Below are 12,263 nucleotides of genomic sequence, written 5' to 3' on the forward strand. Positions count from 1 at the left end.
TTGGATATATAGATACATTAGCGCCTCCTGCAGATGTACTTCCCCTGAGACCGAAGCTCGAGCTCCTGCCGCTGGAGCATAACACTGATAGCCTGCACACAAACATCAGCCCACTCCTCCTCATCCCATCACCAGCTAACTCCTCACCTTTCGCACAGCTCCCTCCGACAGCCCTCGCTCCTTCAGCTCCCCCACGAGCGATCGCTCTGGCACAGACATGCCAATGCCAACCCGCTCCTTGATCGCCTTCTCGCTCTTGAGCACGTCAGCCATCACCGCTGGGCTCGTCATCCCCTCCATCATCAGCCCCTTGCTCGCCGCATCCTCGGTAGACTCCTTGAATAGCTGGACTGCTTCCTCCACATGGCGCTCCGTCGCTAGGGGAGATAAGGTCAGCTTTGCCAGCGACTCTGAGATGCGGATGATAGCCTCCAGCTGCCTGACTGTGATGGGGATCGCGGGGGCTCCTTCCGAGCTTTCCTGTGCGTACCGCTGCCTGATCCTGATGTACTCGTCCTGGAGGCGCTTGGCTGCTGACTCCGAGAGCCGAGGGGAGCACTTGGTGCGCGCGTAGCAGATGTACCTCCTCATGGTATTGAGATCGATCTCTCCTTCCACCTGCTGCACGCTGCTTCCACTGTGCAGGGACATCACGTGCCTTGCGATTCGCTGATCCCTCTCCTCATTCCTCGCGTCACGGATGATGAAGATCAAGTCGAAGCGAGACAAGATGGTGCTCTGAAAGTCGATGTTGTCCACGGCACTCCTCATATCGTCGTATCGTCCAAAGGTTGGGTTGGCTGCGGCCAGCACGGCCGTTCGGGTGTTGAGCATGGTGGTGATGCCAGCCTTTGCGATAGAGATCGTCTGCTGCTCCATGGCCTGGGGGATCAGAAGAGTCAGAAGGGTCGAGCTTCACAATCTTCCTCTTCGTACCTCGTGGATGGCGACTCGGTCCTCCGGCCTCATCTTGTCGAACTCGTCGATACACACGACCCCTCCATCGGCCAGCACCATCGCTCCTCCCTCCAGGTAGAACTCCCCAGAGTTTGCATCCTTCACTACCGACGCTGTCAGACCCGCTGCGCTGCTTCCCTTGCCGGAGGTGTAGACGGAGATCGGAGCAACCTTCTCAATGAACTTGAGCAGCTGAGACTTTGCCGTGGAAGGGTCTCCAAGCATGAGGACGTTGATGTCTCCCCTCAGCCTGCCGCCATCGGGCAGGAGCTTCCTGGAGCCACCGAACAGCTGGCAGCAAAGAGCTTTCTTGATATCCGCGTGCCCGAAGATTGAGGGGGCAATGCTCCCGCGCAGTTTCTCCACGAAGTCTGGGCTTGCTGCCATGCTGCGAAACTTGGACTCCTGCATAGCATGTCACAAGGAGTAAGCAGCAGCCTTTGGCATACCTCTTCCTGCGTGAAGTCCGATTCCGTCATTCTTCCTCCTACTCCGCTCACTTCCATGATTCCAAGAGCTCTCAGGTACGGCACTCGAACCGAGGAAGCACTACCACCAGCAGAGTCAGCGAGCAGCGCGACAGTCAGAGGGCTCGTTCGATTCTTACCTGGCTTGCCGGGGCTTCTGGTTCAGGATGGTGAAGATTCCCGCAGCAGATATGACGGCACCAGGAACCACTCGACCGACGAGGTGACGGTCGAGAGTCACCGTGATGTGTCGGGGCATCTCGCCCGTCGGCACTTGCTCCGGTAGCTCCTGGATCTTCAGGGTCTGCAGGTCTACATACTTGGAGCGGTCGGAGAGGACTTGGAAGGGATCTAGAGGACACTTCTGCTGCAAGTCTGCCCCGGGATTTCCCTCGCACGCCCTTGGAAAGCTGCAGCCATGCAGGCCAGGCTTGACCAACACGTTGACAAGCTTCTTGCAGCTCTTGCACTGCAGAGTGATCATCGTAGCCTTGACGCGGGGTTTGCTCGCTGATATCACGATGCCTTGAATGTGCACCAGCTTCGAGTAGTCCTTGGCAGCGAGGTCGCGCATTCCCACAGGGTTGCAGGTGCTTGTCACGATGACTTGAACGTCTGGTGGGGTGTCGCCCTCCTCCCGCCTACCCACAAGCATGGAAGCGTACACATCTCTCGCGGCCCTCTCAAAGATCGGCATGAGCTCTGCTGGCTTCTCCCGGAGAGCGTCGTTGAGCTTGGGGTTGAAGGTCATGAGATCGTCCAGGTTCACTTCCAGGCGGTACTCGTGCATGTTTGTGTTCTTCTTCAGCTGATCTCTGTAAGGGAACTCGTCCCCCACCTGGAACTGCCGGATGAAGTCTTGAAATTCGGCGACTCCGAAGGACCTGCTGTCCTCCGCCAGTCCTTGATCGCTCCATGTTACCCTCCCCTCGTCGAAGCCCGACATGCCGCCGTCGCTGTTTCCTTCCGCCACACCCAAATGGGGGTCCTTGAATCGAGCAGATCGGGGTGGGCATACTACCCCCCACCACTCTGCTACCATACAATCAGGGATATGGAGTTTTACCTAGGAAGACATATATAGAATCTGTGCTCAATAAGGTATGTGAAATAAAGATATCCCACCCCAATGTTGAAAGAATGGGTGGGGTAGTGGGTAGGGTAGTCACAGGGCTCCCGCCCTCTTTCCAAGAAAGGAAGGTGCCCGACGGGCGAACCGGCGCCGGCGGCGCAAAACAGTAGGCTGTCACAACTGACTCAGTAGTTATGCGGCGAAGTCGTCACCTAGCCTACTAAAAGAGAGATTCTTTACTCAAAGTGAAGTTAAAAATCAGTACGAGGACAATAATGAGAGTCAAGGAGGCTTGACCCTGACTAATAGTGGCACTGACTCTGTGAGTAGCCGCAAAGGCTAGTGAGCCTGAGTGAGTGGTAAGGCGGCTGCAAGGCCGCGTGCCGGGCGCTGGGCCCGGCCGCCAATCGGGTGACAGTCCGAACGTACTAGGCTAGCCTAGTAGGCTAGGTTCCCGGCCCGGGGCTGAGTGGCCGGCCGCCCGGCCGGCGTGCCACGGTGAACGGTCCGATCCGCCGACTCAGCGATCAGCGGCCGATACAGCAGCCGCCGCCCCGGCGGCCGGGCCGGTGGGCCGGTCACGCCGCCGCCCCGCGTCAGTCCGGCGTGTTCGGACTCGTGACGCCGGGTCCGACGGTCAGCGGCCGCGCCCCGCGGGCTGGCGCCGGGCCGGCGCCCAGGCCGGCCGGGGTGACGCCGGTCACGGCCAGTGCCCCGCCGCGCCGGCGGCCGGCCGGGCGGGGGTGACGCCGTGACTCAGTGGCCCCGCCGCACCGTGACTGCAGTACGGTCACAGTGACCCGAGTCACCGCCGGCCCGGCCCGGACAGACCGGGCCCGCCGGCGTCAACTTGGCATCCCGGCGGCGACTCCGCCCGGCGGGCCGTCACCGATAAGTTACCGAGTCACAACCGTTGAACGGTTCCAAAGTTCTGCGGCCGCTGAGTGCCTGCCAGTGCCAGCCGCTGCCCCGCCCGGTGACTGTGGCCGCGGGCGTGACTCCCGGAAACGGTTGAACTTCAGTTCAAGTTCGGAAGTTAGCCTCCGAGAAATCAGTCACGGTACGGACTCCGGACGGTCGGAGGACAATCATGGCCGGCATGGCAGGAGACTCTCGGCTGAGAGTCGAGGAGGCTTGACCCTGACACTGTCGCACTGGCCACACGGCGAGAAGAGAAAAGACCGTACAGCGAGAACCAAACTTCACCTAAATTGACAGTGACTCGGAGTCAGGCGGCCCGGGGCCCGGCCCGGGCGGCCGGCGGGGGACTCTTTCAAACTTCAATCAGGATTTCAATCAGCGCGCCGGATTTCAATAAGTTTTTGGAAGGGGCTGGCCCGACTCTTCCATTTTTGTGTGCGGCAAACACACTCCATGCTCCGGCAGCCCCCGTGCGGGGCGGGGGCAGCGGCAGCAGCTCAGATCTTGTCCTGCTCGTGCCTGTCTCCCTGCATACCTTCCATATTTCTCTCTCGTTTGGTTTCCCTGCCATCTGCAGCTTGATCTCTTTCTCTTTCTCTTCCTTCGAGCTTTGAATGCCCATAGCTCCCACACCACTCAACCTCTCCTCCCATTCATCGTTGTTGACTTCATTGTGCCCACAATTTACCCTCTTTGTGCTGTATTATCTGAGAATTTCACTCCCTCGCCTCTCCATACACAACAGCATGCGCACAACGACTGTCTTTGAATTCGTCTGCTCTCCCTTGTCCTTTGCGCCGCCGACTCCCTTTGCCCGCCTTTCACCTTTGTCCTATCGTCTCTACTGATTCGTTTCTTTACGTGTCTTCAACTTATTTTTCAACAGTTTCTCCCTCCACCCGCCTCCTGATACAATCTTTACGAGGACGCACCTGAGGCTCTACTGACTTTTTCTTCAGTCTTTGAATGTCGTAGAGGCTCTGATCAGCTCGCTGCTCCTTCATCGGACCGGCAATGAAATGCTCCTTCATGCGCTCCCTTGCTTGGCTGGCAGCAGCAGCAGCAGCAGCAGCAGCAGCAGCAGCAGCAACCTCGGCTCCTTCGGAAGGGTCCTCCCTCTCGACGAGGAGCGAGGCGGCAGGCAGCGTGGCTGGGGCTCGACCCAGGAGGAGGGGCGTTCCCCTAGCCCTCGTTGCCTGTGTCGACGGGACTGTGACGGCAGTCAAGGCTGACACGGGGTCCAAGGTTTGGTATGCCCTGTCACGTTGTGATGCCACGGCGCTGATAGCGAGCACTTCTGCAGGTCGCTGGACCTGGAGGGCCCGCTGCTGTCATCATGGCAGAACGAGAGTGTGTTCTTCGACGACGTCCTCATCCCTAACACCGACGGCTCCCTGTACCTCTTCTCCAAGAAGACGTCCAGGTGACTGCGCGACTGCCTCTCCTTGCCCCCTCACCTCGCTTCCTGTCCACAGGCTGCAGCGACTGCCTATCTCACTGCAGGACCTTGTTGAGAACTCCCCGTTCGTGGCCGACGACGGCTCCTTGTACGTGGCTCAGAAGCGCTCGCAGTTCTACATCGTCTCGCGGGACTCGGGGACCGTCCTCTCCGACGTGTCGGTCGATGAGAAGGAGGACGGGGACTTCTTGCGCAGCTTCCGGGAGGAGACCGCAGCTGGGAACCTGCTCGTGGGCCGCTACGAGTACTTTGTCAAGGCTGTGCATCCGCGCTCCAAGGAGGAGAGCTGGCGGGCCCGCCTGTCCTACTTTCCGACCGTCCGGCACCTCCAGGACAGTCTGCATGACCCCAACATGGATGTCTCGGGGATGGAAGACCCAGGGGCCTACTTCTACCATGAGGGCACGTTGTACGCTGTGGACATTATGACTGGTATGCTTGAGTGGTGGCAGCAGCTTCCTGCCCCTCCTATGGCTGTTCTTGTCATAGGAGCGAATGACGTGGCGGTCGAGAGATTCGTCTTCCCTGCCTCAGCCCCACTCAGGTGATATCCGGGCTGCTCCTGCTCCTGCTGCTCCTCCATCTGCTCCTCCTTCCTGCTCCTGATTCTGCGCTTTTTGCTCTTGTTGCTTCTGACCTCCAACTTTCAATGCACGGCGCTGACTGCCAGTTGTCTTCAGCTCCAACGTCGATCTGTGGAAGAGCCGCATGCTGGTCGGGGAAGACCTCCAATACATACAGCTCCATGGCTCGCAGCTGTTTGCTGTCAACGGAGTCTTGCAACCGGCCGACAGGTTGATCTCGACACCCGCAGGCTCGGCAGAGGACGAGGACGAGGAAGCGAGGAAGAGGATGAGCTGGTGGAGCTGGATGGGGCAGCAGAACCGGAGGAGGATCGAGCAGAAGATTGCGCAGCTTGAAGGGAGTCCGGGGGCCACGTCGACGTCCCATCTGGAGGAGGACTTGAGGCTGCAGGACAAGTGTATCCTCAGCGAGTCGAACTTCCCTTCCTGCATGGAAGGTCTCCATCCCCTCTCGACCCCTCTCAAGGCTCTCTCCCAGTATGCCCAGCTAGAGGACACCCAGCTCGCCATCGACCCCTCCTCAGCTGAAGTTCAGCCCGAGGCCAGCGGGATAAGGGTGCAGCCTTCCAACTTCTCGGAGGCAGACGTGAGGCTTCAGCCGGAAGAAGCGTCGAAGGCGCCGCCTCCCTCAGGGCCAGTTGAGGAGGCAGCGGGGAAGGACGCGGGTCGTCAGGGGACTCGGCAGGAAGAGGGAGGAAGAGAACATGCGTCCCGAGCCGAGCTGGCATGGCGGGTGGTGACCTGGCTCGCGCGCGAGTGCGGCATGTCGGAGGTCAATGTGATTTTCTTCTCTTCCCTGATCCTCTTCCTCCTGCTCGCTGGAACGTACATCGAGATTGGACATCGGTGGCAGGAGCAGGAGCAGCAGAGTTTGCATGCTGGGGCCGGCAGCCAGGCTGGAGGAGAGCAGAAGAAGAGGCAGGGGGGGGCGAGGGGAGGAAAGAACCTGCGGCGGAGGAAGGAGGCGATAGCCAGGTCTCAACGAGACTCAGCAGAGGTGGTTGGAGCTTCTTCCCTAGTCTCCTCGGGGAGGATGGAGGAGGAGGATGCGGGGGAAGGAACTCACGCGCAGGAGGGACAGGGAGAAGTTCGGGTGGGTCGACTGCGGGTGCACACTGGAAGCATCCTGGGGCACGGGAGCCAAGGGACCATCGTCTACGTTGGGGAGCTGGACGGGAGAAAAGTTGCGGTCAAACGCCTGCTGTCGACCTTCGTCGACGTAGCGCTTGGAGAGGCAAGAGCTACTGACTGACTGACTGACTGACTGACTGACTGACTGACTGACTGACTGACTGCTGGTTCAGGTTGACCTGCTGATGAAGGCCGACGCGCATCCAAACATCACGCGCTACTTCGCCAAGGAGGAGGACGGAGATTTCATCTACCTCGCCCTTGAGCTCTGCGACACGAGCCTAGCCAGCCACGTCGAGGAGCATAGCAACGCCAACAGCTCTGATATCAGCGCGGAGTTCTGCAGAAGGCAAGAGGAGGGAGGTAAATTCTTCCTTGAAATAGCTCTGTCACTCACCATCCTTCTCAAGCTGCGCAGCAAGAGCCTGTTTCGTCTCCCTCCGAGAGCAACGTGAACAAGAGCACTGGAGCACGAGACGTCTGTGTCGGAAGCGCGCAGGGATGGATGGAGGTGGATCGAGCTCAGCAGCTGCTGGCGGATCTACTTGATGGAGTCTCCTTCCTCCACAGGTGAATCAAAAACCCCAGTGGAGACAAGCTGCTGGCCCTGCTTCTTATTCGCTCCTTTCCCCTTCCTCTTCATCCTCCTACTGATTCTTCCTCTCCTTATTCTCGTCCTTCTACTCCTACTCCTGCTCCTGCTCTTGCTCCTCCTGCCCCTTGTGCACCATATGCCCCTAACTCTACCTGCTCTCCTTTCTCCGTCTTTTTTGTGCTTTTTGTTCCTCTCGGTTGTCCTCCTGAGCGGATTTCCTTTCAGCATGGGAATCGTCCACAGGGACTTGAAGCCAGGGAACGTCTTGCTGACGGCCGCTGGAAGGTGAGGCGGAGGATGGGGAGAGGAGGACAAGGAGGGAGAGAAGGAAGACAAGGAGGAATGAACAAGTGATGGGGGACGAGGATTTCGAGCGTGACTTTCTTGCAGGATCAAAATTTCTGACATGGGCTTCTCAAAGCGCCTGGACAATGGCCAGGTTACAAGGAGGAGAAAGGGGAGAGAGGAGAGGAGAGACACGAGTGCGACGGAAGGAAGAGTAAAGAGGTCGAGCAGAGAAGAAAACGGCAAGAATGGAGAGGAGGAGCAAGAGGAGGAGGAGGATGGGGATGCAAGGTATGCACAACAACGCAGAAAGTAACTTCCCACTCCCTCCCCAGTCCTCCTTCGACACGGTTCACGCGGGCACCATGGGATGGCGAGCGCCTGAGCTTCTGCTGAAGCAGGTGAGGGCAGGAGAAGCCTGCATGTCGTGCTGATGCTGCTCTCAGAGGTGCACCAAGTCTGTTGACATCTTCGCTGTTGGCTGCATCTTCTACTACGTCCTCACTCACGGTTCCCTCCATCTTCCAGCTCTGCTCCTTTCGCTTCATCTTGCATTTCCTTCTAATATTCCTAAAGTGCCCTTTTCATCTCCTCTCCTCCCCTCTCTCTCCTCTCTCTCCTCTCCTCTCCTCTCCTCTCCTCTCCTCTCCTCTCCTCTCCTCTCCTCTCCTCTCCTCTCCTCTCCTCTCCTCTCTTAGTCGTTCTTATTTCGTAGCATTTTCATTCTCCTGAGTCTTTTGCACTTCTTCTAGGTCATCACGCGTTTGGCGAGTGGCTTGAACGAGACTCAAACATCGTGCGAGATCGAACAAACCTTTCGTTGCTAGGTCCATACAAGCAACTCCCTCCTGTCCGCTCTTGTCCTCCCCACTTGTGTTGTCTTGTGTTTGCTGGCCCCCTCCTTTCCCCTCTCCCTCTCCTTGTCGCCGCCTTCCTCTCCCCCCTCGTCCTGCATCGGCAAGAGCTTGCCTGCTTCATGTTCACTCTCTCTCCTTCAGATCACTGGCCGGAAGCTCAGGACTTGATCGCTGAGCTCATTCGTCATGACTCGTCCAAGGTAATTCAGATCTCCTCGCTCGTGTCCCTCCGACAAATTTCAACATTGCCCTTCCTCCCTCTCCCTCTCCTTTCTCTTCCCATTCCCAAATCTCCTCCTCCTCCTCCTCCTCCTCCTTTTGAGCGTTTGCTCCTCATGTCATTGGATTGATCTCGCAGAGACCGACGGCAGCGGAGGCGAGGAAGCATCCCTTCTTTTGGAGCAAAGCAACATGTCTCCGGTGACTGCTGCTCGTCTCCCTTCTCTTCCTCCTTCATATCGCCTCCCTTTCTTGTCTGCTCCCGCTCTCCGCTCCCTCTTGCTCGTTGCCCGCGCTCTTATACTTTCTCAGCTTTCTGCTTGATTGCTCGGACCGTGTGGAGAACGAGGATGCGTCTTCCTTGTTGGTAACGGCCATGGAGAGAAGAGCGCAGATGGTGAGGAACAAAGATGATTACTCCTTCGTTGTCAGCCCTGTACAATCTCGTCTCAATTCTCGTCTTCCTCTTCCTCTTCCCCATATTGCCTCCCATCCTTCACTTCTTCTATTACGTTTATCTCGTCCACCTGCTCGTCTATTAGAAAAATCGCAATATTTTACTACCACTATCTCCTCCTCCTCCACCACCACCACCTCCTCCTCCTCCATCTCAACTAATTGCTACTTTCTGTGTTGACGCTTCATCTGAAAGGTGTTCGCGAGCCCTTGGAACCTTCAGCTTGACAGCAGCTTCATTGCAACCTTGCTCGAGTACCTGAGACAAGACGCTTCCCCTGCTCTGACCCTGCTGGCAGGAGGAGGAAGTACAACTACAACTCCCTTAGAGATCTCCTGCGGGCGATCAGAAACAAGAAAAATCACTTCAGGCACGCCCTCCTCCCTCCCCTCTTCTCCATCTTCCTCCTCTCTCTGGACATGCTCTCGCTCCTTGTCATTCTTGTTCGCTGTGCCATGTTGCTCCTCACCTAACGCCACTGCAGGGAGCTGCCGCAGGCCGTGCAGGACATGCTGGGAGGAGTGCCGGACGGGTACATGCTCTACTTCAAGACCAAGTTCCCCCGCATCATTCTTGAGATGTACTTGTTCGCGCTTGAGACGGGTGAGGCAGCTGAGGGAGAGGTGAGGAGGTTGATGAGTATGTGCAGAGCTGACGAGGAACGAGGCTGTGTTTTCTGCCTACTTGTCTCCATGAGCGTTTTTCCCTGTTTGAACGTCTGAGGTTTTTGGAGTTGAAGGAGGAGGGTTGTACAGTAAGCGAGGGTATCAAGTATCTCGACTTCTTTATCCTTCAACAGATTGTTACACTAAATCACAAGCAGCTCGACCCCAGCAGACACGCGAGGAGGAGCATCAGAGAGTCTGAGAGCTCACAACTCTCTCCACACGCTTGAGAGGCGGCTAGCGAGGTCGCGGCTGATGTCCCGGTCGAAGAGCATCTGCCCGTGGTTGGCGTTTCTCATGGTGTAGCTCCTGACGCAGTTGTGCTGCCCGAGGCGAGAGGCGTGCTGCTCGATGTGCCTGTGAACGGCATGGGAGGGAACGATCTCGTCGTGCTCGGAGAGGCACACGAGGGAGGGGATGTTCTGCTTCTGGAGGTCCTGCGCCCACAGGATGTTGCGGTACCACCAGAAGTTGCGGCGGAGGGCGTTGTTGAGGTAGAGCTCCGACCCGATGAGATCTCCCAGCTTGTTTCCCAGCTTCCTCCTGTCGTTGTCCTGCGTCTTCTTGTAGAGGAAGTTGTACAGCACGTCCTTTAGGTTCAACATCATCACCACTGGGTCGATGAGCCCGATCCCCGCAACCCGCTCGGGCAGGTGCTGCACCATCCAGGAGAGCACGACAGACCCGTACGAGTGGCCCACCCAGAACGCGTCCTGCAGTTCCCAGCGCTGAAAGATCCTCTCGATGCCGTAGAGATGGTCGTCGATGGAAGGGACAACAGGGCTGATGGTGCAGGAAATGTGGGGGAGCTCGATGAGAATCATGGGGCAGTCGTTCACCATGAGCTCCTTGAGGAAGGACAGGTAGGTGATGAGACCAACCCCAACGCCATGCACGAACACGATCGGCTTCTTCTTCCTGCTCTCCTCGCACTCCGGCAGGCGGATCCAGTAACTGATTTCCCCATCCACGTGCTTGGCGAAGCCCTCCTTCCTCAGCTGGAAGCCAGCCGCTGCTCCTAGCAGCCACTGGCACACGAGGTAGAAGACGATGGGCTTGTGCTTGTACAGCAACGGCTCGATGGTAAACCTCATGCAAGGGAGAGGCTGCTGGCTCGGCAGACGGGTGGGAAACTCGTAGTTGAGCTGCTCCTGGATCTTGACGAAGATTCGGTGGATGCTGCACTTCTTGTCTTCGTCCAGCACCTCGTAGGTCGTGCTGAACGTGGCCCACGTCAGGAAGCTGTGAACGTCCTCCACGGTGATGGACTCGAACTTGGAGTCATAGAACCATCCCGAGAGGAACTGCCGCGTGCAGTGGGAGGAGGACAGGATCATGTCCCACAGCTCGTCAAGGTCTCGTGCGACGGGCTCCGGCTCCATCGGGGTCTCGAGCACACTCGCTTGCAAGCAGTTGTAGCCAAAGAACATCATCTCTGCTATCCCGAGGACAATCGCAGGGAGGTTCGACCCTGATGTGAAGCTGGCAGTGACAAGAATGGCTAAGGAAATCATCCAGGGGAGCAAATCGGTCTTGACAGAGTGAGGATTGGAGAGATGTTGTGAAGCATCCATGCCGGATGGAATGGTCTCCCTCAACACCTTCTGATCACTCTCAAAGAACGAGAACGATGTCAGCCGGTTCAAGCTGAAGTCCTTAGGGAAACTTGCTGCCTGCAGCAAACGTCACTACAAAACTCCGCACCTTGTCAGAAATGTTGCGTACCTTCATTGCAGTTTTTCTTCTATGTGATCCAACGGATTGCATGGTAAGAGACCTTGCTGTAGGAGCATGCATAGAGATGGAAAACGCCAGCGATGGTGAGTAAAAAGCATACGAAAATGTTGTTAACTGAAGCAAAATCATCTGTCCGACCATGCCAGGAAACCGGAAAAGTTGAGAATGTGAAGATGCGAAACGGGAAGATAAACAATGCAAGCAGATGCTTCGCAACTTCCCTGCCACTCCCCACCCAAGACTCCAAAGGAGTGGAAGGAGTGAGGAGTGGTGGTTGGTGACCGCGCGAGCTGTCGGGTGAGCTGATCAAGTACAGTAGATAGCTGACGGGTTACTGGAAGTTGACTCTCAGAAGACTGTAGAAGGAAGAGAGAGGAGGAGAGAAGATGAACGGCGAGGAGCAGGTGGTGGAGGAGGAGGAGCAGGGTCCTACGGGAGCCGGAGGCGACAGATGGGGGCAGGGGATGTGTAAATAGAATTGTGGGCTTAAAGTAAGACTGAAATGCTATATTTCTCTTAAAACAATTATTTGTACCAACATGTACAATAGAAAAACTCTTATAGTGAAATACTGAATTTAAGGCCACAAGAAACGACCGCTCGCATGAGATAAGTCTAGATTACCACAGAGCTCTGTACCGGGATTTATAGCATTAAAACATTTATGTGTATAAGTATTTTTGGGGGGTTGCAGTACACATGGCCTCGTCATCAGACCCTCATAATATATCGAATAATATATTTTTCGTATATCTTAAAATAGTTATTTGTTATCTCGGTACGATCTGGATGTACGGCCCCGACTGATCTCGTCTCGGTACCGCCATAAAATGGTATATCTGGAACTACCCACCCAG

General features: G+C 56.8%; 3 protein-coding genes across 3 annotated transcripts; 1 reads left to right on the top strand and 2 right to left on the bottom strand.

Annotated features, from left to right (window-relative positions):
- Positions 1-17: 17 nt before the first annotated feature.
- Positions 18-2,370, bottom strand: MCM5 (MCM5 DNA replication licensing minichromosome maintenance protein 5; the record flags this gene model as incomplete). The annotated part of the gene is made up of 6 exons (XM_005833182.1): positions 18-92; positions 148-882; positions 937-1,362; positions 1,407-1,506; positions 1,565-1,977; positions 2,026-2,370. 6 exons carry the CDS (start codon positions 2,368-2,370, stop codon positions 18-20), a joined length of 2,094 nt encoding a protein of 697 aa, XP_005833239.1.
- A 4,432-nt stretch (positions 2,371-6,802) lies between these two features.
- On the top strand, positions 6,803-9,726 carry GUITHDRAFT_86779 (hypothetical protein; the record flags this gene model as incomplete). The annotated part of the gene is made up of 12 exons (XM_005833183.1): positions 6,803-6,954; positions 7,002-7,161; positions 7,412-7,471; positions 7,577-7,625; positions 7,807-7,872; positions 7,918-7,981; positions 8,224-8,298; positions 8,470-8,528; positions 8,687-8,748; positions 8,860-8,971; positions 9,268-9,438; positions 9,493-9,726. The coding sequence occupies exons 2-12, from the start codon at positions 7,097-7,099 to the stop codon at positions 9,724-9,726; spliced, it is 1,017 nt and encodes a 338-aa protein (XP_005833240.1). The 5' UTR covers positions 6,803-6,954; positions 7,002-7,096.
- Positions 9,727-9,875: 149 nt separating this feature from the next.
- Positions 9,876-11,400, bottom strand: GUITHDRAFT_107873 (hypothetical protein; the record flags this gene model as incomplete). Its single annotated transcript, XM_005833184.1, has 2 exons — positions 9,876-11,342; positions 11,395-11,400. 2 exons carry the CDS (start codon positions 11,398-11,400, stop codon positions 9,876-9,878), a joined length of 1,473 nt encoding a protein of 490 aa, XP_005833241.1.
- Between the last annotated feature and the right edge of the window lie 863 nt (positions 11,401-12,263).

Source organism: Guillardia theta (assembly GCF_000315625.1).
Source record: "Guillardia theta CCMP2712 unplaced genomic scaffold GUITHscaffold_31, whole genome shotgun sequence".
NCBI classification, from domain to species: domain Eukaryota; class Cryptophyceae; order Pyrenomonadales; family Geminigeraceae; genus Guillardia; species Guillardia theta.